At 37.8% G+C, this 27,580-nt stretch overlaps 2 protein-coding genes and 1 long non-coding RNA gene across 4 annotated transcripts; 2 read left to right on the forward strand and 1 right to left on the reverse strand.

The window, feature by feature from the left end:
- The first annotated feature begins 1,055 nt into the window (after positions 1–1,055).
- LOC103708023 (mitogen-activated protein kinase 15-like) lies at positions 1,056–14,726 on the forward strand. Of its 2 annotated transcripts, XM_026804997.4 has the most exons (12): positions 1,056–1,300; positions 1,576–1,840; positions 3,393–3,801; positions 4,977–5,104; positions 5,230–5,289; positions 8,760–8,909; positions 9,013–9,168; positions 9,293–9,504; positions 10,873–10,974; positions 11,064–11,221; positions 13,997–14,261; positions 14,383–14,726. In XM_026804997.4, coding segments are annotated over exons 2-12 (1,665 nt in total). In that variant the 5' UTR covers positions 1,056–1,300; positions 1,576–1,816; the 3' UTR covers positions 14,384–14,726. The 2 variants fall into 2 exon arrangements, with proteins under 2 accessions (XP_026660798.3, XP_008790997.3); XM_008792775.6 differs by having other exon boundaries at positions 13,997–14,459.
- A 4,082-nt stretch (positions 14,727–18,808) lies between these two features.
- LOC103708021 (sm-like protein LSM2) lies at positions 18,809–26,980 on the forward strand. Its single transcript, XM_008792774.6, has 3 exons — positions 18,809–18,946; positions 19,042–19,200; positions 26,676–26,980. Exons 1-3 carry the CDS (start codon positions 18,944–18,946, stop codon positions 26,793–26,795), a joined length of 282 nt encoding a protein of 93 aa, XP_008790996.1. The 5' UTR covers positions 18,809–18,943; the 3' UTR covers positions 26,796–26,980.
- LOC149753039 (uncharacterized) lies at positions 22,382–24,219 on the reverse strand. Its single transcript, XR_016396236.1, has 2 exons — positions 24,127–24,219; positions 22,382–22,588 (listed from the first exon to the last, which is right to left on the reverse strand). It is a non-coding gene; the product is annotated as an uncharacterized LOC149753039 (long non-coding RNA).
- Positions 26,981–27,580: the final 600 nt, after the last annotated feature.

Raw genomic sequence — 27,580 nt, forward strand, 5'->3', positions numbered from 1 at the left:
ATGAGGATAATACTGCATGTATTGCTCAAATAGAAAAAGGATATATTAAAGGTGATAGAACCAAGCACATCTCACCAAAATTCTTTTTCACACATGAACTCCAGAAAAAAGGTGAAATAGATGTTCGGCAGATTCGCTCAAGTGAAAATCTAGCAGACTTATTCACCAAAGCATTGCCTGCAACAACATTTAAGAAACTAGTACAGAAGATTGGTATGCGTCAACTCAGAGCCATTTGTTGACATGCTCACATAAGGGGGAGGCTTATATGCACTGTACTCTTTTTTCCTTCGCCTAGGTTTTGTCCCGTTGGGTTTTCCTAGCAAGGTTTTTAATGAGACAGTTTAAAAAGCATATAATGAGAATATTGTACTCTTTTTCCTTCACTAGGATTTTTGTCCCACAGGGTTTTTTCCTAGTAAGGTTTTAATGAGGCATATTCTTAAGAGATGAATATCCAAGGGGGAGTGTTATAAAATCTTGACTCTTCATCTTCATCTCTAGATGGATATTCATCTGAATTCATCCATGACTATTCAACTTCTCGTAACCCTCCAATTTCTTCATTAATGATGAATTAATGTATTTATGGCCTTTAATCTTATGGCTTTTTTTCTTTCTCCTTTGGCCTATAAATAGATAATATGTAATCTTGTATCGGTATGTGAAAAGTAAGAAAGAATAAAAGAGCCATTTATATCTCATGCTCTCTTGTGTTTTCTTTCTCTTTATTTTCTATTGCTTTATTACTTTTACTTTTAGTTTTATATCAAATCCCACTAAATGCTACAGCTTGCCTTCTATTTTTAAAAAGAGTTTTCAATTTAGAATCTAATGCATTTCCAATAACAACCACCAGCGTAAGAAATTATACCATTCGAATCTTAATCTCCGAATATACGTTTTTGAATGCCACCGAAAAAGATCAGGTAAGTTAAACCGCGAAAAACTGCAACCAATCGGACTTCGGCCGATTTGGGCCGTCCAATCAGCGATCGCACATTGCGGCGGATGGCGCGACGCTAAACTTCTCCGCGGATTGTCTTACCACAAGCAAGCCCTGTGCCGCTGTCCCACTGCCTTTATTATATCTCCGTCGGCCCCTCCCCTTGTAAGGTTCTGCCATTTTTCCTCTCATTCCTCCTTCGCTTCTGTTGGATTTTTTTTCCTCCAGTTTTGTCATTTTTTTTGGTCAAATTGCTTCAGCGCCTGTAGCGGAGAGAAGAAGTCTGATTTCTTTCTTTTTTGGATTTTCCGAGCTCAATATGGTTGCAATTTGTAAGCTTTCAGGGGAGAAAAGGTGAGATTTTTTACTATTAAAGTTTCCTTTTTTTTTTTTTCTTTTTCTTTTTTGGCTTTTGGACTGGAATAGATTAAAGGGAGTAGGATACGATGGGAATTCCGCTTGGCTTCCATGTGCGATTCTTGTTTTTTTCTTTTTTTAATGAAATGTTTGTTCGAGAATATAATAATTTAAAGGAGAGAGGTGGAGAGAACAGAGAGCAGCTTCCAGCTGCCTTCTTTGTCGAATCTCCGGCTTTTCTTCTGCTGATGGGCTGTCCGTCTTTGTTTCAGGAGATTATATCGAGTTTCCAGCATCTCTACCTAGTTGGCGTATCTCTTTTGATCTCAAAAGTCTTAGCTTTTCGTCAATCTTTGGATTTTTTTCCCGAGTTCTGTCCCCAGAGGCTTGTAAAGGTGGGATTTTTGCTCGATATTTGGTTGATTGGTGGTCTTCTTGAGCTGTGGTTATAGCGGCAGCTAAGGTAGAGACCGTTCGATGTGTTTCGGTGGTCGGTGAGGCTCCTGCGATAGGATGCAGCCAGGTCAGAGAAGAAAGGTGAAGTTTTTCTTCTATCTTCTTCTTATTCTTCTTGATGTGATTAATTAAGTGGAAGATTTTATTTCTGATTACTTGGTATAACATGGCGGTCTTACTTTAACTGTTTTCGCCTCCTTTTGTCTACTTTCTTCTTCTTTTGTTCTATTCTGTGGATCGTGTCAGTGTTTTGTGATGTTCCCCTTTGATTTGGCAAGCTTTGCCATTTTTGAGTATCTATGTGGAATATAAGATAACTTTTTGCTGAAAGTTGTGAATTATATATTCAGATGATGAAGTACTACTAATATAAACACAGGCAGAATCGAGTAGGTGTGCAAGTTCATTGTTTGAATTATTCTTTCTCCTGTAGCCTCTTTTATTTTTTCAAGTTTTGATGTGAGCGTTTGAATATTTCAATGTTGTGTGATACCTCTTGTAATGACTATAAGACACATGACGGTGTTGTATTGGTGGAGGTTGGATGAATTATCCAGAGTCATCCAAGAATAGTTTGAATGTGGCGTGCTGATCTAGGAATAGGCTTGTTGCTTGCTGTTCCTCTAGTGACCACACTTCCAACAGCGTTCCAATTTTGATCTGATGGTGCATGTTCCAAATATGTGCGATCAGTTCATCTTGCATGCAGACCCATTTATCTTATGATGAGGATCGTTTTTCTGATGATAGACGGGTAATTCAGTGCAAGGCACTCAATATGTGTAGCTGTCTAATCACTTGCTTTCGTAAGCTTTCATTTGTTGTGCCTACTTGTTTTATGTCATCTTTCACCCATTAAAAGTCCAGAAATGGTGGCTCCTAGATAGAGATATGAGGGATCTGTATGTGGATTGCAAATATATCCTTTGAGAGCACATTTATCCTTGATAAGATAGATATCTTTTGGCAACTCCTGTGTTCCATGAATTTGGAATCCTTGATGATTTGCTAAGCTTTTTCCTTTGGATGCTGAAGGTTGATCTCTTCATATTCATTGACAGATATGTTGAGTCAAACTGGCTGGTAATCTGTCATAATTTCTACATGATGATGATTTTTGATCTCTTCATATTCATTGACAGATATGTTGAGTCAAACTGGCTGGTAATCTGTCATAATTTCTACATGATGATGATTTGCCAGTTGATCTGGACTGAGAGTAGATGATGACCTCTTTGATGGATTTTCGGTATAGACTCATGTCATTGATCTCGTCGCAATTCTGCTAGTTAAATTGTGCCTGGACTCTGTCAGCTATCTATTCATCGGTGACTCATTGAACAATTGGACACCTAGATGTTTTATTGGGTTTTCCATATTAATAGATGTCTGAACAGTATCTGATAGAGGATCATGCATTTAATTGCATTATATCCAAGTATAAACAGTTGTATATCTTAGCATGGAGTATCTCATAATGGCACATAATGGCTGATAAGAATATGAGTGTTATTGTTGTCTTCTTTCTCCCTTTTATACATTCAAAAACATAGTTGCTGCTTGTAGACTCTCGCTTATCATGTAGTGCCAACTGCCAAGCAACATTCTGGACCTGATGACATTGATTATACAGGCATCAGCAGAAGTAGGCTTCTTCACAGCATATGGTGAGGGTAGCAGGTACAAGATAGAAGAAGTGATAGGCAAAGGTAGCTACGGTGTTGTTTGCTCTGCGCTTGATACTCATACTGGGGAAAAAGTTGCTATCAAGAAGATCAATGATATCTTTGAACATGTCTCTGATGCCACACGAATACTTCGTGAGATTAAGCTTCTTAGGCTCCTGCGTCATCCGGACATTGTGGAAATCAAACACATACTGTTACCTCCATCGAGAAGGGAATTCAAAGACATCTATGTTGTCTTTGAACTCATGGAGTCTGATTTACACCAGGTTATTAAGGCCAATGATGATTTGACTCCAGAACACTATCAATTTTTTCTTTATCAGCTGCTTCGAGGTTTAAAGTACATACATACAGGTGACTAGTACATCTATCTTTTGCATGAGTTTTGGACTTTAGTTTCTATTTCATTTGCTTTTTCAGAGGATGCACATGCTTACAGACAGTGCAACCATGCTGTAAATGTTCGGGGATATAATGCTGGAAGCAACCCTTCTGTATAGATTAGTAGTCTGGGGATTGGGGGAGTATCATGCAAGGTTGACAATTCACAGTGCAGGAGACATGATTTAATTAAGTACATATCTCTATAACCAGGTGAACATGATTTAATTAAGTACATATCTCTATATCCAGATGAATAATAGGTGTGAATCATCCAACACAATGATTTTTGATCCATATGCTGCTTAGAGGTTTATGGGAACTTGTTTTCCTTGCCTTTTTTTCATCTTTTCTGCATTACGAATATAAGATGGCTGTCATATTGGTTGCTCATGAGAATATAGGGTTTGATTTAAGTTGGTTAAGGATAAATATTTTATATGATTTTGACATTAGTAACCGAATTACACACAGTCTTCAGTCTTGCTCTCACTCCTGTAGCTTCTTCAAGGTCCATTGTTCTAATGCCTTTCTTTTTCCTACTTATTTTCAAAATCAATATTCAGTCATGCCTTTATCGTTTATTATTTCATCATTTCTGAATTGCTATATTGTGCAATTTTTTAGAATACAACCATATGAAGAAATTATAATGCATCACTTAATCCTACGCAAAACTACTAAAATATTTCTGCATTCATTAATTTTTTGTGCTCTTCATTGCCACTCCAACCCCTTTTCTCAACTCAGACAACTAAAACTATGACAAAGTTCATAAAGCTCTTCATTGGTTATTTATGCAGGGACTTCTCAAATTAGTAACTATAATTGTGTCTTGGCGGGTGATAACACCCTTTTCCTTCATATTCTTGTCCTACCTCCCCTTCGCTCGAAACTGTAGCACCACTTTATTTTCCTTCTTTTTTCTTGATATTTTGTTTTTGTAATTTAGCGTGCCAAACGTCAAAACACTTGCTAATGAATTCAAAGACACTTGAGGTACATAATCATCTTGTTTATCTGGATATGGTTTTCCAACTCATATATGAACGACTTCGAATGTTTTATGTTGGATTTTAATCAAACTTGGTCTTTTTCTTGGTTACTAAGTTTTTTTTCTTATGTTTTCATCCTCGATGAATTTGCAGCAAATGTTTTTCACAGGGATCTTAAACCCAAAAATATTTTAGCAAATTCTGACTGCAAACTCAAGATATGTGACTTTGGACTTGCAAGGGTGGCCTTCCATGACACTCCCACTGCCATATTTTGGACGGTATTTTCTTTTCAATTAAATATGGTCATCAATTTTATAAATACTATCCTTGGATCTCAACATTCATAGTAAATTAGTAGTTTGAACAATTGAGATAACCTAATCACTTTTGGCTCTACTTGCAGGATTATGTTGCAACAAGGTGGTATAGGGCGCCTGAATTGTGTGGATCATTTTTCTCAAAGGTCTGTGGATTTTATTCATCCTCCATGTTAAAAAAATTAAAGTTTTAATATTGCTTTTAGTGATATAAACTTTATATGAGCTATCTATTTTAAGATTTTTTCTTCTTTCCTGGATTTTAATTATTTGCTCTCTTAATATATTCATAATATGACCTCAATCTGTATTTTCGTGGAAAATCTGTGAATGATCTATACTTCAATATTTTTTTTTGCAAAGAAGAATCACCTTATCATTTATAATATTGAAAGTGGATGCTTCTCTATTCTGTTGCATTATTGTCTCCGATCTTGTTAAAGAATTTATTATGAACCATGCATTATGTTTCTAGTTATATCTCGTTTTCATAGAGTATGTTGGAAAATTACCAGATAATTCTGGAAAAGATTGATTATAGTAAGTCCTATTCTGGTTAATGTGATTATAATGGAGTAGCACAAGAGAATCTTTGCGGAAGTGCTAAGGATGGAGGAAAATTGATGATACCCTAATGCATGTTAAGAGTAAAATACCTAGACACTTGGCATGGGTGCCAATAAGGATGCACATTCGGTGTGCTTAGGCTGAGAATATTCTAAATGATTAATAGGACTGGGGCAAAAGTGTGACCTGAACTATGTAAAATTTTGTTGACTGGCTAGCCCTAGTGCATCCCTTACGTGTCCCCAAGTGTTTGACACCTTAAACCCTAAAAATCTGCATAAGGACATTTCCCTCTGATACAAATTAGAAAAATAAAAAAATCTAAAAATCATAGGATTTGCTGATGAGTAATGCAAGTTGTCCGGCCAATAATGCTTTAAATTATGGAAAACAAAACTTAAATTTGTGTGGTAATAACATCTAAGAAAAAGAAAAAGCCAAAAACAGGTGTGCCACTTCACTAGAAAATCTAGACACTTTGGTAATACTGTTAAGTGGCAAAATAGTTGAGACTTCAAGTGTCACTGAGTAAAGTGTTCTTTTGACAGGATTCTTGAAAAAGCCACCAAGTGTCAACATTTCTAGTTGACATAAGCAGGACACTGTTTTAGAAATGTTGTCAAGTGTCAAGTTTATTCCAAGTATCCAAAAGTATCAGCACTCCAAAACTCCCAGAAATAGAAGTATCCTGGCGACATGGCTTAAAACACATCTTTGAGAAGAGGCCGATAATGGATATGCTCATTTTCCTGCAGAATTATGGGTAAGATTGAAAAACCAATTGAAGTGCTCCTCTGGAATAAAGGGTCAGACAGGGAGCTGCACCTCATATATCACAATAATGTTTTGAGAACTAGGGAAAGCTAGTTATCAAATGATTGTGCAAGTTTTATGAAGCATATGATGAAACAAGTTGCTGAAAAGATCTGCATTGGTCAGCTCATGTGGTCTCAATTCACTAATGCTAAATATCATGATAATGAAGCCACTGCAAATCTGAAGAAGGTTGTTTGCATGTAAAGGTTTAAGTAGTTTACTGGGGATGGAAATAAGATCTCTGTAGTTCAGGATCCATGGATTATTAAAAGACTGCTGGTTCAGTTGTTTTAGTGCATAACGGACTTCACTGCTGCGGGTAGCTTTCTAGAGCTAATCAGCTGTCAAATGGACATAATAATTGGCAAAAAGAAAAACTCAGTCTGTCGTTTCACTCAGAGAAAGTTGAGAGGAGATTCCATACTGAAGTTGCCATGAAAATGGCTAAATGATGAGTTGGGTTGGTTATCGTAAGTCAGATGCAATGGGAGAAGAAAATCCTCAGATTTTTTTTTGAGTGGGGCATGTATAACGAAGTCTTCTGTCATTCCTTGAGTCAAGTGTATTTATGGAAGATAGACTAGATTGCCAACTACTAAACTTTTTTTAATGGTTTCCTCTGCATTGTGATTGTATATTTTCAAGTTTCTGGTTGGAACCTGAACATATAAGCATGCGCTGAAGATCTAGAAAACTATGGGAAGTTTTGATTGATATTGACGTTACAACAAATTCCAACAGGCTGAGATGATTTGGTCTGGCTTAACCATTCTCAAATGCATATTAATTGGTTCTTTTCATCTTTTCTTTATTGAGTTCATAGTTAAGGAGAAGAAAATAGGATTTTGTTTAGAATTTAAGATGAAGAATAAGAAAATATTAATGTTAAAAACATGGCTTCAAGTGCTGGCCTGTGCGGTCCGGCACACACCATGCCAAGCCAATATTGATACCTGGCATGGATTGGCATGTCATCTATTACATACCATTAATAACAAAGGGCTTTTCAATTCCTTATTTTATTTTACCTAATTTGGGGGCATTGCTTGGTGCAATGGTAAAGACTTGGGCTGATAGGTGCAATGGTAAATACTTGGGCTGACAAGTGCAATGGCATGGTTTTGGGTCCTAGGATAGCCACTTTGTATAAAAAATTGCAAAAGATTAGGTTTGCCTCCAGTTTGCCCCTTCTTGGACCTGGATTACTGAGAATATAACTGGGCAATGGCCTTTTTTCGTTTTACCTTATTGTTTTAACATGGAACACCGGCACATTTGGTTTGTGCTGCTGGCTTTTGAAATCTTGGGTCCAAACAGTGCTGTAGTTAAGAAGACAAGATTGGCAAACAGGGTGGAAAGGACCAGAAGTAAAGTGAAGATTTGATGCAATCATGCAGATAGGAAATACTCGATGTGGGTTAACTAAAAACAAAGACTGATGCCTCTGTAGTGGGAATCCAAATGAAGCTGGCATTGGATTGTTTCTGGAAATCAAAGAGGTCAATTTAGCAATGGTATTTGAAAAGTAGGACTGTTTTGGCGAGTACCTTTCGCTTAATCTAGAAGATATGGCCCTACTTTGATGGGCAAATTGAGATAGAGAGTCACTTCAGTCATCATGAAAGAGGGGTTGTGATGCTGGCTATATTCTTGCTTAAGGGTGATCTATCATGAGAGACTTTGGTGGTTTAGATGGATTTCATGATCTTGCATTAGATTGGTGGATTTGTGACTGCAATCTTCCCTTGAGCTATATTAAAGGGGTGGATGGTTGTAAGCTCTCAGTAAAGAGAGGAACTTATGTTGTGGGCCCTCATATGAAGTGTCAGAAATTGGGATTTTTTTTTTTCAGATTCATGCTTGCGTTTCTTTTTTTGATGATGATGTTGGTGCATCATGTACATAGCATTGTTGATAGTATTCTCTGATCTATGAAATACTGGTCCCTTAATGTCATGAAATATTTGCTACTAATATAGTGGTGGTTATAAATATTTCTTGATATTGCTATTGCTCTATGCTATAGCTTGTGTTCTATTTATCACGATAGTGCTACAGAAAAGAGAAGAATTATATTCCTCATGTGAACATGCCTAGGCTCCTTTGGTTACATTAACCTATGAATACATACCTTGATTATCTATTGATATATAAAATTTTGACAATCTATTTCCTGAAGTTCATAGAAGCATCTATATATTTACTTTTATTTGACAATTTGAATTTGTTGCAGTATACACCAGCAATAGATATCTGGAGTATTGGCTGTATTTTTGCTGAATTGTTAACTGGAAAACCTCTTTTCCCTGGAAAGAATGTGGTCCACCAATTGGATATAATGACAGATCTGTTGGGAACACCTTCTCCAGAAGCCATTGCCAGGGTCTGTGTCACTTCACAAAAACTCTTTAACACACATCGGGATGCCTTTTTGAGTTGGTTGTAGTTTATAGTAGCTACATTAAACCTTTCTTTACTTTCTGCAGGTGCGCAATGAGAAAGCAAGACGGTATTTAAGCAGCATGCGCAGAAAAAAACCTGTACCTTTTTCTCGGAAGTTTCCAAATGCTGACCCACTTGCTCTTCGTTTGTTAGAGAGGATGCTAGCTTTTGAACCCAAGGATCGCCCAACTGCTGAGGAGGTACAAATAGCAGGCTTCAACTGGATGACAATTATCAGAAATGAAGCTTTCTGTTTCTCCTTTATATTGTCTATAAATATGATTTCTCTATCTAAAGAAACTGATTTTTGCCACAAGGTGTCAGGCTTTGGCCGATCCCTATTTCAAGAATATAGCAAAGGTTGAGAGGGAGCCTTCTGCTCAGCCAGTCACAAAAATGGAGTTTGACTTTGAGAGACGAAGGATAACGAAGGAAGATGTAAGGGAGCTCATATATAAAGAAATTCTTGAGTATCATCCGAAGCTGAAGAAAGAGTTCTTGGAAGGGACAGAGTCAACTGGCTTCATGTATCCAAGGTATTTAGCTATCATAACTTCGGCCATTTGAGTGGTTTCGATTTCTTTGTGATCACAATTCCTAGAAATACATGCTGGATGCTGGTATTAGCTTGGAGTTAGCATGTGGGTTTCTATAATGAAATTCTAATAGGTCTCTGCATTTATTACTTGTATATCTATTCTGACCCTGGTTCCTGGGTGTGACTGAGCTTGGCTTGATTATAATCAGGCCAATCTCTAGCTCATCTTAATAGTGATTTAATCCTAACTCCCAAGCTTAAGGTTGGGTCAATTAATTTCAAGCCGAACTCAAGCTGTTAACAAGCAGCTCACTGGCGAGAGCTAGAACCCCATGGCTTTTAATATACACTTTGAACATATCTCAAACATTAGATCACAACTGAACTTATAATGGTGCAAAGTGCACTTTGATTGGTTTACTGAACTACATTGTTCTAAAGTTATTCTTAAATATGGGAGGACCTGGCAATGCTCATGCACATGCATATAATGGAATTAAATACAGGATGACCTGCCAATTCTCAAGCTAAGCTTGAAACTATTTGTGTTTAGTTTCATGCTCAAGCTCTACTTGTTTACTAATTGAGCAATTCCGTCAAGGCAGCTCACTGAATTGACATGCATATGCAGGTTCGGTTCCCTATTCCCGGCCCCCCTCTCTCACCCCCCCCCCCCCCCCCACCAAAACACACACACACAAAAAAAAAGAGACCTGCATCCGCATCAGCTGCCGCATCCACTTTTGATTTTGGCAACTAAGATATAGATAGCATAATTTATATAATTCCTTCTGCCAGCCTGGAATGTGGCAATTGTTTTAACCCTCGGAAACTTCAACATGGTCAACCTTGGATTCATATAATTATTCAAGTTACCTGGAACCTAGCTTATTAAGTTGCAATTTGGGCAAACTAAAATGTAAATCTAAAAAATGTCTTAGGAAGTATATCCTTTATCATAGTTCAAAGTATGCTTTTCACGTTAGCATTCAACAATTTTAACTAGACCATTCATTTCAATCACCCTGTTTGCAACAATAGTGTTTTGCAATTGTACACCAATAAATCTTAATATTGCAATCCAAGGTTTTTGACTGCTGGTGGTGTCTGTGGGCACATAACATGTCAGGCCAGTATTGGCACCCAGCATGGATCAGAATGAATCTATTAAATTATTTTATTATTATTATTATTTTTATTTTTTGCTTTGGCATGGGCAAACAACATGGCATGTCTCATGCTGGCAGGATGGCCACTGGCTTTAAATACCTTGGTGCCGTGCAATAATTAGTTTAAACACTTAACCTTGTTTTCCCCTGATGTTCTATTATCTTCAAAGTTAAATTCAAACTAATTTTGTTTACAGTGCTGTTGATCACTTCAAGAAGCAGTTTGCTTACCTTGAAGAGAACTATGAAAGTGGGGCAACTGTTGCCCCACCTGAGAGGCAACATGCGTCATTACCCAGGTATGTGATCCTTGTTTTCATGCTTGAAGATAGTCAAAGGGATCTGTTTCTATGTGTAGGTGCAACTGATTCAGCTTTTGTATGCATAGGCCTTCTGTTTTTTATTCAGATAACAAGCTGCTGAACTCAAGGGACATTACAGAAGATTCTTCTAAATGTTTAATCAAGGAATCTGAGAAGCCAAAACCAGAGAATTGCATGGTCCCTATGACAAGGGTTCCACTTCAAGTTCCCCAAAGGGTCCAAGGTGAATAATCAAGTGCTCTTACAATTTTTGTGCAGCAAGCAAACTTGTTTACTCTATTCAATACTTGGATATGTAATTTCAGTTAGTGGGTAGCATTTCATCTCGTTGGTTGTTTGAAAGTGAAGATGACCTTGATACACTTATGATTAGGCATGTTAAAAATATTCAACTGGGAGCTTGCTCTCTAAAATTGTAAATAGTAATTAAAATTTTTTAAAGAAAAAAAATGTGAATGCCGAGAATAATACTTGCTTCATCAAAGGGGTGAAGTTAGAACTGTCATATAATTGGCCACTTAGCCTGGAAGAGCTAGCTGTGCAACGTTGAAAAAATCACCGGTATTATGCACCTTTGAATGGCCTCAGTTTAAGTGAATTATGCAAATGGATTGCCCCTTCATGCACTGTATTCATGTAATCCTAGTACTACCCCATAGTGCCCCTTTTCTCTGACTTTTACCTTCTATGATCTTCTTTTTACATTACTCGGTGATCTGAATAGGTCTTTTATCAGTGCAATTTGTTATCATCCATTAAATTACTTGTTTCAACCCATATCCTTCCTAGTTTTGCGATGCCCTGATCTACATATCCTCATCTCCGCTATTCACATATGCTCTTTTCTTAATGTCTGTGATGTAGCATCCCCATTGCGCTCCTTCCATTACCATCTTGCCTATTCTAGTCTTTAAGCCTAACATGCATCGTTGACCCATTCCTTTACATATAACAAACTTAAGCTTTTAGGGCCAAATGGTTTGTTAACATGGTATTAGGCATACGGTCACTGAAGGTCATGGCTTCGATATAAGAAAATAACAGGTGCCTCATCCTTAGCAAATTATCCATCAGTGCCTCATTTTAGAAAATTATCCACCAAAGATGTATTCTATGTTCTCTGTTTTAGTTTGGCCATATTTTAGCCGCTCATTCGTCGAACTTCGCTGTAGTTTGAAGCATTTAGGAAAAAAAAAAAATCCAATTTGGAGTAATATCTGTTCTAGTCTAATCCATTTGTTAGGCAAAAAAGAGGGGTTGACATCATTCATGATAAGAGCTCTTAAAGTCTACCCGGGCGGGATTCTTCATTCTTCGATCAGGGGCGGGCGCGGGCTTCTTCCCTTTGATCGATCAGACTCACCTAGGATAGTTTTCAACAGCACCAAGTTGAAGTGGAGCAGAGAGGCCTTCAGGCTTAGCTGAGGAGCTTGAGGCAAATATAGCAGCTTTTAGGAATTAAGTTTCAGTGTAATGTTCCATGATATCCTTGGAATTCTGGTTCTCCTCAGACAGATTGGAGGCATTGATTCTGGCAGCAACATCAATCGCTATAAGAAGGATAAGTCTGTCTTCAGGGATCCAAGTCATTGGCAAATGAAACATCTAGCATTTTAACTCTCAGAAAAAAAAAACCTAAAAAAGAGGAAGAGTCATTAAGACAAGAGCAAGGTAAGCAAGCAAGAAGGAGAGGCTAGAAAAGGCGAGGCAGCACACTCTCCATCTCTAGGAAGATCGTGTGCAGGATCTGGTACACTGAGCCTTGTAGATGATCCCTCTAGAAGCATGAGATTCTACCAATTATGTCCAGTGATTTCATTTTCTACCTTGCAAATCCTTATATGACAGTCCACAAACAACATACACCATGTGGTTTCTTCTTCTTTACCATCTGCTGACACATCTATAATTACTATTACAAAAAGGGGGGGACCAATCCATAAACTTGACATGGGAGGCTGATGCAAAAAAAAAAAGTTGCATCCTTTTAGCAGATTGGATTGGAGAGTCGCTGCTGTAATAGTAGTTATCTTCTATGCTACTTCATAGTTCGAGTAAATCTTCTTTTCTTTTCCTTGCAACCCTTGCCATATTTAAATGTAGTCCATTACTTGCATCATCATATGTACCTTTTTTTTGTTGGGGCAGGGGGTTGCCGTGAAAGAAAGAGAAGAATAGATGTGAACATTTTATGCATACCATCTTTTATTCTTTTGTTTATTTCCCTTTTAAGTGATCTCTCTATTCCTCTCTCTCTCTTATCTTTTTATCTCTTGCTCTCTCATGTTAAAAATACTGTTCTTTTTAATGTTGCTAGTCCATTAGACCAGAAAGATGGGGGAAACAAGATTATCTTGTTAATTGTCTTGCTTTTAGATATTGTGACACAGTTAAGAAACAAATGGAGATAAACATACTGAGAAACCTTATTTGTCCAGGAGATTAACTATTACAGTGCCTTCAATTCACAAAACATGGATTTTTGATGTTTCTTATTCTTTATCAGCTTACTCCGGAAAATATATCTTATAGAGAAGTTTCCTTTGCATGTTTATAAGATGCGGTCTTTCTGATGGTGTTATAGATGAAAAAGAGTTGTGCATGTGTATCTTGTCACTTCATTTGTTGTCTAGGAGTATTAGGTTTTGGAGCCTGCAATTTGTTGTGGATTTTGGTCTCTGTGTCATGCTGATTCTTTTGAAACACTTATTTCTCAGCTTTTCTAATTATCATGACTTCGGTTTTCTTCTATTACTATTCATGGGCAAAAGCTTGAATCAAATTTATGCACAAATATTGATGCATATAACAACTCAGAAAGCTGAGTATGTGCTGTAGAATTACCATAACTGATCGAGAGTTGTTACTTGGATCCACTAAATAATGAGCAAATAGTTAAATGAATTTTTCCAGTTTTACTGTGTTGTTGCAATACCCAGATTTACTTTGGTTACTCGATGATGCAAAGCTTATTATGCGTATTGCCTTGCATTGACAGGTGCTGGAGCAAGGCCTGGCAAAGTTGTCGGATCTTTGTTGCATTACAACAACTGCATAACCTCAGGTCCTGAGCTGTATGAACAGCGAAGGGCTACCAGAAATCCTGCCATCCCCACACAATATGCATCTTCATATCCCCGAAGGAACCCAAGCTGTAAGAGTGAAAGAGAAGATGAGGGAATTGAAGGAGCCAAGGTTGTGCAGCCAAAGCCTTACGTTGCAAGTAAAGTGGCTGCAGCTCATGCTGGTCCTAGTAGTCATTGGTAATTGGTTCAATGACATATTTGCAATTGTTTCACATGTTATGACATCAACTCCATGGAGATCTCGGCTAGTTTATTTGTTATTACATTCAATAATGCTCATGCATTGTCAACTGTACAGACTTACTATCGAGAGGTGAACTTTCATTTATTTTCACCAGTATCAGACTGGGGAATTGGGGATTGAAAGGTTATAAAGGTAGTCTGTCCATGATGGAAGCATTTGGCCTGGCCGAGAAGGTTGTGATATTAGCTTACTGACCTGACTGTTGCTGTGGCTCAGTAGTTGTTAAATTTCAGAGTTTCCAAGGCAGTCTCAGCACTAAACAAGAAGGTGGGCAAGATTGGGTTGTAAAAATATTATTCTTAAGCCTTTTTTTTCTCTCTTATTTGTTGTATTATCTTACATTCATGATGCTAGAAGCTGTTGTCACACTTAAGCTTGTTGAAGTTGGCTTGTTACTTCTTGTCATTTGCCGCTTGTCACTCTCTACATTTGGAACAATTGAGAACCATGACACACTTCACTTGGACAGCATTTTGTGGGCAACCTTGCAGTGCTTGAAGTACTTCCCGAGCTTGGACAGCATATTCCGTGTTTTAGCGGGTAGGTGCAGCTGCGTTGTTGAGGATGCCCCATGGGCGGAACAGGAGAAATAGCTAAATAGCATTTCTAAGAGGTAGCAGTGAAGCAACTCTCTTTCGACCAGGGAATTCTTAAAGCCTTGTGCCTGAATTAGGCTCGGGAACCTCCGCATCCATTTATCTGATTACTATATTCACGTACAATGATTTGCAGTATCCTGAAACTATTGGGAGGGCTTTAAAGCTATGATTGCATCTACAATGTGTATGCACTATGCAGGATATCATAGGGATACGATAACTGCATCCAACTACCTCAACCTATGTTTGAACTATTCGTAGTCACATGTTACGGCTCTCTAATGCAATCATGGAAATTCCTATCCAGGCTCTCACATCTACGTTACATGCTCGTACAGAATATGCCTCAGCTACTCTATTTTATTTTGCTGCTACTTCATTGAAGGCATTACAAACTCATGGCTGAGACCCACTTGGTGAGGTACGAGTGGCCGATATGCATGGATACGTAGGTGTCACTTCTCTAATATCCGTTGCAAAGATGCTTGAGTTGATGTACGTCTAATATGATATGCAGGATACTAGTGAACAGGTGCAGCCAATATAAGAAACAATGTGATTCCATGATATTTCTGAATAAGGATGAGGCAGGAAAGTTTCATAGGTAGCACGAGAGAGTTTCATGAGGACTGCTGTGTCAGACATTTCTTCTGATTTTTCATATAGTTTATTTTCTGATTCACATAGATGTATTTTCAGTATATTGGTATAAATATATCCGATTTTACCAGAGGAAAAAAAAATCTATCCCTAATGAGATATATCAAGGTTCGAGCAAGTGAAACTTCATAGAGAAGCATTGCAATATGATACATACCCAAGATATTCTTCAACACTTTAATAGCTTGGAGTTCTTGGTTTTCAAACAAGTTACAATAGTAGAATAATGGAAGGTGGTTCTCACCAATATCTCTAACCTATTTATTAGTCTTCTTTCATTAAGTATATTTAAAAACAAAAAAAAACAAAAAAAAAAAGGCCGAGAGAAGAAATCTAAGATAGGATTTTTCAACTATAACAAGAGAGAAGCTAATGTGGAGGAGAAAAAAAATGATAAATGCTAAACATATTATGCAATTTAGCTTTTGCTTCATTACCCTTTTTTGTTTTTTTTCTCTTAACCATAACCATTAGTTACATGATGTTCCTAATCACTCAATGCAAGCCTTAATCAGCCTATTTTCCATTTCAATATTGCGATTAGTCTAATGATCTGCAAGCCTTAATCACTCCACACTCAGAGCACCAGAGGGGAATTATTGATGGGCTCGTACATGGGTCCCGCCTCGTGTGAACTCTCAGGATGGGAGCTTAAAGCCAGACTCTAATGTTTAATCCAAATCTAACCAAATTATAATATGCATGCATCTAAAATTTTCTCTTTTTTTTTCGTAATGGATTTCAACAAGCTGGCTAGCCCCGAATGATAATTGCGATCCTTATTAGCTGTCATCTCCTAAATTCTAAAGGATCCAAACCAATCATCTATTAAATAATCAAATAAAATGCATCTAAATTTAAATACAAAAATTTATAGCCACAAAATTCAAAAAGTTACTGGCTACAAATTCATAATTAATTAAAAAACTAAAATTTCTGCTACAAAATCACGTACTAGCATGAAGCGGACTGCTCTTTATTCTTAGAGACTCTATTCGTCTAGAAATAGAAATAACAAAATAAAGTGATATGAGCTACACAGCTCAGTAAGTAAAATTTATACTACGTTACTGGATCAAGCATAAATTTTTCTATGAATAATGTATCATCAAAAATAATAATAATTATTCCAAATAAAGTATTTCATAGTGTATTATGATAGAGCAAGCTATAAAACCAATTATGCATGGCCAAGTTATTAATATTTCATAATCATGATTCTAAGTATATATTGCAAATAAAATCATAAATTATTTTTTTATTTAGCCATATCATAATTTAAAATATTACTCACAGATATTCACGCTAAGGCCACCTTACACCTGTAATAGGGTATGTGTTTGTAATCGACAAAGTATATCATATTTTGTATACCAACTTTATACCTGCTAACAGGGCTTGTGTTTGTATGGACTAGTCTTGAGTGTCCCTTGCCCAATTTTAGAGATTGCATATAACTATCTGAGTGCCTTAAAATATTTATACATTTTCTTAAAACATATACATAAGTAGATGTAAAAGATATATAAATGGCATGATAAGATTCATATTTCATAAATAACTATTTTCATTGAAAAATTTATGGAACAATTTTTCGTAGCATCATTTTCATAATACATATGATGATCCTTTATTTTAAAAAAAATATGATATCATCGTTGGTAAACCACATGCATGAAAAATATGATAGTTTGAAAATTAATAAAGAGTGTACGACTTGCTTACCTTTTCCGTTTTGAACCTTCAAATTTCACTAGGCAAATCGGCTAAATCTATTTAAAAATATTAAATGTAATTAATTCTTATTTGATAATTTTAATATAACAAGAAAAGAGGATAGTTGGTTGGGCTATGACATTCAATGGCTACAGGTAGGTTTTATCTAAGTGACTCGATTGATGGATGAGAGAGCAGGAACTTGATCAGGGCAAGAATTATTCGACATGGGTCATCAATAGTGGGTTTCAGGGATATCCCGCAAGGGCTTGGGTGATCGATCTAACAGCTGCTTGGGCACCAAGATTGTTCAAAGCCTTTTTACGGGGGTCAACTCGGGTCATAGGACAGGGAGACAAGACTTTATATTAGAATCCAGAGATTTGTTTAGAGAAAGAAAGAGGGAGAAGAGAGAAGAAGAGAGAGAAAGAGAATGCTTAGCCTCTCTAGGAGAGGAATGGGAGGCCGAGATTGCTGTGGATCGTGCCAAAGAGTATAGTCAGTAGTTGGAGGCAGTGGACGACCGTCGATGGTGATCGGTCAATGAGAAATAAAAGAAAAAAAGGGCTGGATAAAACAGAAAATAAGGGGTTTTCTTTATTTTTGGCTATTGGCCGATCACTGATAGCCATGGCTTTGCCATGAAGGGTCGTAGGGAGGCCGAAGAGTACATCTAGGGGTTCGGTGTCAAGAAACGACGGCATCAGTGGCCGACAAAAAGAAAAAGAAGGGTTGAAAAAAATAGGAGAAGTAGAACTTGGTCGATTCTCAACCAAGTCGGTGCCGCCCAGGGGTGGGTTAGGGCAGCGAAGAGAAGAGAAAAAAAAAAAGAAAGGAAGATGGGGGCTTTACCTCGGCTCTAACAGCGTTCTCTGGCCTCAAATTCTGGCGGCCGCAATAAAAGGAAAACGACGAATATAGGAAGAAAGAGGAAAAACAAAGAGAGAAAGAAGAGGGGTTGATGGGGGGAGTGCCTTGGAGGGAAGGAGAGGCTGTTTTATAGAGGGCCCTAGAGTCCCAACAACCCTAGGACTCCAACTTCTTTCTAGAAATATCGAAGAGGAGGAAGACTCCCTATCCCAAAGATATCAAAGAGGAGGAAGACTCCTTCCCTCACTCGTGCGGCACATGCCGTCCAGCTGAACTAGGCCGCTACTGGGTCTAGCCAGTTAAGTGAATCGGGACGGGCCAGATCGGGCCATCTCAGGTAGCTCTAAGGTTTCCTAGTGCGATTTTAAATTTGCTCATCACTCATGATCTAATATTTTAGATATATGGAATAATTCTAAAAGAATACTGAAACCATACATCAAAATTGTATAACAAATATCTGATATTTCAAAGTTTTGTTTTATTAGTTAACATGGATATAGAGTTTTACCGGATTTAGGTCTAATACTTGCATTCCCCACCGTGGATGGTGGTACAGTTATGGGCGCACCCCACCAAAGCCGGACCCCTTTCTCACCACCCCCGTCTATAAAACCACAGTATAATCCTTTTCCTATCATTACTTTCGGGGTCTACTATTAGGAAATCGAAGCTTGTCATCTTCCACAAACTCTGCCGCGTGAGTGCCGAGAGCGTCGAGGAGAGTACTAAGGCGTGTCCTTTTTCCAAGTTTTCTCGAGACATCAAATATGGTATGCTCAAACTATTTGTGCTCTTGTTTACTTGTGAACAAAAAATTCCTCCCCTGAGGCATTCTATCGAACGGATCTCTTTCTTTCTTTTGCAGCTCTTCTTCTCGTATTTCAAGGAGCTGGTGGGGAAGGAAGTGACCGTGGAGCTGAAGAACGACCTCGCCATGCGAGGTATCCTCCATTCGGTGGATCAGTACCTCAATATAAAGCTTGAGAACACTAGGGTTGTCGATCAAGATAAGTACCCCCACATGGTATCGTTCTGTCCCCTTTTCTTTTTATTATCCGTTATACTTTTTTTTCTGATTCCAAGATGTACAACTTTGCTTACTGGTTGTTTAGGATTGTTGGGTACTCGAAAAGGTACAGACTTGGTGCAGATAGAGTTGATCAGATTTAGAATTAGGGTTTGAGGTTATAATTTAGATCTTGTGCTTGGAGTCTTTTAAAGGTTGTAAAGAAACCTAACTTTAGGATGGGAAAATTAATTGTGTCTGGATTTGCTTGGACAGTGATAGCGGGATTAGTTTTTTTGCTTTATGATTTTATGGGTTGTGATTTGGCTAGTCAAGACTCAGGATGGTTGTTCTTCGTGTTTCTTCCTTTAGGGATATTTAAGATGGTAGGATTTATCCGTTTTTCATTAGGATTGATTGCTGTGGAGAAAATCAATGTTTATGCAAGATGAAAGTTCCAGCAGATTGGCAAAGATGATCTATGTTTACAGGAGATAAGGTTCTTGAAAATAGTAAAGAGAAGAAAAGGAAAGGGTACAAGAATATGGCTGAGTACTTGTAAATATATAGTATTTAGCATTAACTTATGTTAGGTTGAATAATGTTCTACGAACTATTGGAAAGGCCCATTTACATCTTTTATGGTGGAAAATCTCATCAAATCTAATATTAGCTTAGAAGAAAAATTAAGAATTGGAAGGGGGATGGGTTTTATGAGGTTAGGGCTTTTATGGAGCAAGGGCAGGATGTGATTAAAGGGTGTGAGGGAAGATACAAATGGATGCTCGAAGAGGGGGATAAGATCCCATAAAAGCTGTGTGGTAGGATATGAAGAAACTAGATTTAGTGATCAACTTAACTTTAATTTGATACAAGTGATGGATAAGGATTAAGAGGCTAATCTGAAATTGTGAGGATTTGGATTTCTGGTAATGTAGGGCTTAGAAGAGAACATATTAGTAGTTGTAGTAGAATGTAGGACAATAGGAGTAAAATTCTTATTTTCATGTATGTGAATCTTTGATGTTATGCATCTATTTTTTTGTTCCTAATGCTCTTTATCTTTCCCCTTTTTGGGCAACTCTCTTACTTGTCAACTAGCACCATTAGCATCACCTAAGTCAAGGATGATAGTCATTTGTAACGTCTTGCTTATTCCACTACAATGCCTTCTTTTTGAGAATTAGAGTTGTTTTTATCATGTAAAACGAGAAATAGAAAAGAAGCATAATGATTCTTGATACACCACAGGTGTTGCTTTCCTTGGTCAGCCTTCTTCCACATTTGCAATTGCAAAAGAACAAAAAAAAACATGGTTGAAGCAATATAAATATGGAGTTCAACAACAAAAACAAAAATATAAACAAATATATTGATGGATATTACAATTAAATTCTGTCTTCATGTATTACTACATAAATGAGAACTGAAATATTTTCAGGTACCTATTGCTGCATCAGTAAACTTGTGTAATGACTTACAATAGCAAACTAAAGGAGACAAGTGTTAATGTCTCTTATTCTTCTTGAGAGAAAGGAGGCCTTTGAGATGGTCTAGCACTTGAAATCTGGAAGTGACATGATCAAAAGTTTACTTATGGATGTCCTCATGAGAAACTTGGGACCCAGAGTTAGCAAATTACTGTTTCTCTGCATCTATGTTGCAAGTGAAAAAGAGCACTAAGTTCGGAGAAGGACGAGAATCAAGAAAATGATAAGGCTTAGTTGGGATCAGTTAACAGCTGCAATATGTTGGAGGGCTTGGAAAGAGAGAAATCAAAGAATTTTTCTCCAGAAAGGATGCAATTGGAAGGCTGTTTTGTACAATGCATTAGTCCTAATGAAAAAATGGCAGCTACTTGGAAATGCGAAGCACAACAATGCCTCAGATCTCATCTGGAATCAAGTTCTTGATCTCCTACTATTTGCTTCTGAATCTCGGGATTGAATCAATGATAGGCAGAAGCTGTTGTTCCTTGTTTGTTTTGTTACTTCCTCTGTTTTCCTTATTTCTTTTTTCTACCCTTTCTTCTGATTTCTGTATCTCCTCCACTTCTAATTCTTTTACCTTCCTCTTCCTTAATAAATTTTGGTGGGCACTGCCCTCCTTTACCCCTGAAAAAAATAAAATACTACTTATGTATCATGGAATAAATAAATAGCGTACATATAGGATGAACTATAGCAAGCCATAGTTGGTGTAGCTTCTTAAAGTAAGGAATCCTGTACTATTTGGCTACAAATAGCTTCTTGTATATGAGAGTGGAGATTACCGTCTTTATGAGTCTAATTTTTATACAATGACCAAAAAATGGAGGAAGGAGAGGAAAAATGGAACAAGGCCTTTCTTTTCGTTTGTTTCCTCACTTTAATCCACTAAACTTCCTCATTTACCTTTCATTCAGTTTTGATCTCAGATCTGTCTATTCCACTGGTCATACTCTGCCTTTTCAATTTACCTAGTCTTCCAATAAAATTTGCCCATGTGGCTAGTGTTTTGGTTTAGGTCCAGTGGGCCTAGGTGGTAGCCAAAATACATATATGTATTGTATCATTGCCACATTATATCATTGCCCCAAACCATCATATCACTCTCAATGAAGCAGAAATTTTGCTAATGTGGTCTGATAATTGACGTTATAAAGAGAATAAAAAACTCTTGAAAATCATTGATCTTTGGAATGGTTCTAGTGTAAAGATTTTAAGGCCAGATCCTTTGATGTGTTTTTGTTGGATGGTGTTGTTAAATGACATTAATGTAACTTCAAAAGTTTATTTCTTAATGCAAAAACTGTGACGTTAATAGTACCTCAAGAGAAGCTGTAGCTTTGTATGCTAGATGGTTCTGTCTCTTTTGTATCACTTTGAAGAGGAAGCTAAACTAGGGGATCTAATATTCTGCAATGAGGCTGTCACGACCCCCGCCCCGTTCCCGGCGGGCCGTCGCGACGGTCCTAGGGTGCGGGTAGGCATAAGGCCACCAGCCACCACGTAGAACCCTACTACCTATCAATCATCAATAAATTTTGAAAATTTTGGCATGATGCATGCACAAAATGATCACCTTTCCTATGGTGACCTGTCAGGATTATCTCATTACATACAACAACGCTACCTGTCAGAGCAGCAATCACATAACCTGTCACATAACGAACCTGGACAATATATATCAATACATCATCACAGGCATATAACTCAACTGTATAAAAATCTGGTTCCCATTCCATCCATGGTCAAACCCATATCCACAACAGGATCTATGACTGTAACTATGCACTATATACAATAGAAGGTTTATAATACACCAAAAGGTATAAACCTCTATTTACATTATACTATACTATACTATGGAGCGGCACAGCTAGCAGGCAACCACTAATCCTGCTCTTCTCTATACAATACCTGCCCTGCAATCAAAAACACCAAACTGGGGAGTGAGTATATAAATACTCAGTGAGTGGAGTAGAGAGTACTATGCACATGAGACCAGATATAATCATGGCTCGAGGTGAAATCTCAAGATCAATAATAAGATGAACATGATCTCAACATAGAGAATATGGAGTAAGTCATCAATATCACCACAATCAATATCAACTCATCTGAAGCATATATGGAATAATCAAGTCAACATATATGCTACTCATGAATATGCTCAACAGGTCATAGTACTGAATTATATAAATCAGGTGTCAATAGGCTGAATCATCAACAAGACAGCTATCGGGAGGTGGGTTTTACGCCCCAGGCGAACCAGCAACAACTCCCTACTGCCATATGCATACATCGAATATGACACCACACCAATATGTAAATCATCACTAGACAGCTGTCGGGAGGTGGGTTTTACGCCCCAGGCGAACCAGCAACAACTCCCTACTGTCACATGCATATGCAGGATAAGACACCATACCGATAACATAAATGCTAGACAGCTATCAGGAGGTGGGTTTTACGCCCCAGGCGAACCAGCAACAACTCCCTACTGTCACATGCATATGCAGAATAAGACACCATACTGATAATATAAATGCAAGCCAGTATCCAGAACAGAAATCCATCTCACATCTACATACTAAACGGCACCTCGCGGGAATTCTACATCCGCGGAAAGCCATACTGCACCTCGCGGGGTCTTACTATGCCCGGCGGCAAGCAGAATATAAGTCGTAGGACCGGCCGATCCTACGCCTAGGGCCGTGTCCCCCCTAGGAAGGGACTGGGCTCCGCCCACCCAGAAGGCTACTATGTGCACAAAGGCCGATGTTCAACCCCATCGACTATAGGTGTCCTGCAGATACTGTCAAGCCATGCATGAATGCCATAATGCACCCTCCCAATACTCTACTAAAAGGAGCATAATTAAGACTACCACTCACTCGACTCCGACCCAATCATAAACTAACATCAGGTTTGGGAGTGAGGGGTCAAGGGTGTGCAATGCAACTCAATATACCACTTACAAGTCTTTGAAATAGAGGAAATGAAATCAATTTACAAAAGAAGTCATTTCACAATTCAGATCCAATTTAATTACTCATAAAGAGTATAATCAAGGTTACCACTTACAAGTTTTTGAAATAGAGAAAATGAAATCAATTTACAAAAGAAGTCATTTCATAATTCAGATCCAATTTAATTACTCATAAAGAGTATAATCAAGGCTACCACTCATAAGTCTTTGAAATAGAGGAAATGAAATCAATTTACAAAAGAAGTCATTTCACAATTCATATCCAATTTAATTACTCATAAACCCCTCGTAATTCCTCTCAATGTTTCCTCAAATGCATGTACAGAATAATCAAGCATGGAGAATCAAGATTATAAAGGAATCTACTACAATATCAATCAATATGCTCAAGTGGAATCAATTCACACTTGGCGACATTCATGAAAATGAATTAAGGAAGCTCATGGTGCAAAGTACATGACTCCCACTCACCTGTCAATCTGGCACAGCCCTGATACGCCTCCAAAAATCTACAGCAGGCAGTGGGGAACTTCTTCCTCTTGTTCCCTAGCTTCTTGCCCAACTGTGACATGCATTTACAATACATTTAGTCTTGTATCAAGGGCTATAATCTACGTGCCAATTATAACATAGGGAACTTTAATTGATTCAACTTCCCCGTTCCCTAAATATTTTCTTTTCTTTCTCTTTTTCTTTTTCTATTAATTAACTCATCATTTATGTGTATTAGGGACTCCCTTGCACGAGTACAAGGTCTCCCTTAGCCTAATCTAGGCTTAATACCCTATTTTGGCATAAAATTTCTTATTTTCCCACCCGGATGAACAGTAACCCGAACTGACAGTGGGTTACTTCATCCCGGTTTTGATCCACTTTCAGGACTCCAAATTTGATGAAATTTTTACCTAACATTCTACACTCATAGAGGATTCCAAAGAGATAACATGCATCATCATCGGAGGCCGTTTGACCCCCTAAATAATTCGCCGAAGTTGGGACTTCGACACAGTTTTTCCGTAGTGCCGGAAAAATTTGTCAAAATCCGATTCTTCTTCTTTTAACCACCTCTACAACCCTTATCCGACCCCTCTAGACTATATCCACCCTTTGTATAGCCTAATGTCATCAAAAGACTAGATAGAGATGGATATTTACCTTTTTCTTTTTGGAAATCGAGGTCCTTGCGTAGAGGGGAAGGAGATCTACGTTTTTCCCTTCAGCTAGAAATGCAACCGGGATCTCCTTCCTCTTCCTTTCTTCCTTTCCTTTCCTCTTCCTTTCTTCCTTTCCTTTCCTCTCCTTCTTTTTCTTCCTCTCTGTCCGTCTGAGACTCCCCTGTGACTCTCTCTCGGTTTCCATCCAAAAGCCACAGCAAACCCCCCAATTAAATCACATCAAAACACTATTCACCCTTTGTTTAATATTATTAAATTCCCATTTTGCCCCTAACACTTCAACATATCTACCGTTATGCCATTAACTTTTGATTCCTTCCAATTTTACCCTTACCACTTCAATGCATCTACAACTATGTCATTATCTTTTGATTCCTTCCAATTTTACCCCTTATATCAATTTTAAAGGACTATTCTATCCCTTTTTATATATAAAAAAAAAATTTGGGGTTATTACAGAGGCACTACAGACTATTGGGAGAATGCTGGAAAAAGCATTTGATTTGCTGCCCCCATGGTACACCATACCCGTCCATATAGGTGCATACGGGGTATATCTTACCATATCAGTACTAAACCAATACGCGGAACAAGGGCGTATCGAGTATTAGTATACTAGACTGATCCTTGTACCAGGTGTACCGACATTGTACCAAGATGGTCTTGGTATGGGATCAGGTACCTAGATTCGCCAGATTGAGGACTATAGTTTGGCTTGTAAGGAACCCATCAACTTCTTGGGATTTTGGTGCTGAACATTTCTAGATTGTGTGCCCCCTGCCCTTTTTTTTTGGGGGGGGGGGGGGGGGGGGGTAGGGCAGGTGGGGTTGGTGGAGGGAGGGGTTGGTTGGTGCTGAAGTATTCTTGGCATTGGTTCCAGGTCTATTGTATTTATTGTTCAGAGCTTTATTGAGCCTTGCGGATGTACTTAATTTATAAGACCAAACCCAGGTTGATGGGAGAAAGCTTACTAAGTTTTATTTTTTAAATGGCAATTATCCCACTTCCATACTAATCCTTTTAAATAATCAATTGTTGCATTCACTTTGTTGAAGCTGCATTCTTTACTGAGGAACACATTGTCAACAACCATGTGATCATTAAACATTTGCTTGATCATTATGGCTAATCTTTTTTCTATGTAAGTAGAAGAGAGAACATAATTGATTTTGTCAATGTCACATCAATGATATGTCTGACCATTGTGCTGGTCCTAAATTTTGTATGGTTCGGTCCTGGCTATGTACCTTGACCGCTTTCAGTGTAGAGGTTTATCTTTATCTATTTTGGCTAACTGGTTCTTTTTGCTGTTGTCTTCTGCTATAAGTTATTCTGTACTCTGCCCAAAAAAGGGAATGCTGCAAAGTCAGAGCTACACTCTTACATCATGTTTTTGTTCCATAACTGCCAACTATTGATGCTTTCTTTGACTAAAACCACCACGGTATTCTGAACACTTTCCATTGTATTTATATTATTTGATCCACAAGGTATATAGCATTTTTTCATCATTAAAAAGGAATCTATATTACTGTCTATTGCTTCGAGACATGGTTTCCTCATCCTTCATTGTCAAATCAATCATATGGAATGATGAATATGTACAATTGGGTCATGTCTCAAGTCTCTATAAGATTGAAGCTTTTCTTTTACTAACATAGCATAGATCATTGCGCTTTTGCGCATCAATGCATTGCTTCTCATGCTTTGCTAGTCAAACTTGTACAATTTCATATTGAGAAGACTGCTTCCCATGCTTTCATTATTTATCAAATTTTGAAGGTCTTATGTTATTTTGAAGTTTGCAGAATTTAAATGTTTTCTGCTGTGCCTGTTATTTTGCAGTCATCGGTAAGGAACTGTTTTATCAGAGGATCAGTAGTGAGATATGTCCAACTCCCTCCTGATGGGGTGGACATCGATATTCTTCATGATGCCACAAGGAGAGAAGCCCGTGGTGGTTGATACTTGATAGTCGAGGCAGACTTGCCTGTTATATTCATGGTTCGTCACTAATGGCACGACAAAATTGTGCACTAAAAGCAAATGTTGATTCCACTTGAAGTTTGTAATGAAGTTTTTTGATGCTTGTGCTTAATTCTTGCACCAACATATCTATGTCATTTTTAAACATCTACATTTTTCTTGCATTGTTCTTGGTCCTTGGGATTGCAGAAATATATTTGAAGTCTTGAATACCTAAAAAATACTATGTCATCGCTACCTTCTTTTTTCCCCATTTCTACAACCTCAATATTTTTATATGCATTTCCACTTAGGTGACATGAATCGACTTCATCTGATTAGCAAAAGAGCGAGTCAATGAATCTATAGAAGAGATTTTGATATATGAGACCTGCTTTCTCAAATCATTCCTTCTTTTTTTTCTGAAGGACAGCTAGCTAATATATTATGCTTGCTGATACATTTTCTTCTGTTTTTAACCCCATTGCGACAACCTGAACATTCTCATAAGCACTTCCACTTTGGTCATGCAAATCTTCTTGTGAAGAGCAATGCTTGATGGACACTGTGCAGTTGAAGCCTGCCAACTTAACAACTGATAGGTTAATTGAGATGACACCGGACTCTGGGATTGCCGCTGGGATCATAATCCTGGGATACTGGTCTGAGGATTTGGAGTGCTAAGTATTCCCATTTATGCAGCCAGAAAGTTGTTGCAGGCTTGCATTGGAGACTTGCAGTGCAGGTTTGCCTGCTGCAAGTGCACATGACACTGCAGATGCTAT

This window comes from Phoenix dactylifera, chromosome 8, assembly GCF_051530095.1.
Source record: "Phoenix dactylifera cultivar Ajwa chromosome 8, Ajwa_hap1_PhDact_Kaust_v1.1, whole genome shotgun sequence".
Lineage (NCBI taxonomy): Eukaryota > Viridiplantae > Streptophyta > Magnoliopsida > Arecales > Arecaceae > Phoenix > Phoenix dactylifera.

Excerpts from the sequence above, each read along its gene's own strand:
- LOC103708023 (XM_008792775.6), top strand. The coding sequence starts at position 1,817 with ATGCAGCCAGGTCAGAGAAGAAAG. Across the intron at positions 5,105-5,229 it reads CCACTGCCATATTTTGGACG|GATTATGTTGCAACAAGGTG; the intron begins GTATTTTCTTTT and ends CTCTACTTGCAG. Across the intron at positions 8,910-9,012 it reads CTCCAGAAGCCATTGCCAGG|GTGCGCAATGAGAAAGCAAG; the intron begins GTCTGTGTCACT and ends TACTTTCTGCAG.
- LOC103708021 (XM_008792774.6), top strand. Across the intron at positions 19,201-26,675 it reads AAGATAAGTACCCCCACATG|TCATCGGTAAGGAACTGTTT; the intron begins GTATCGTTCTGT and ends GTTATTTTGCAG.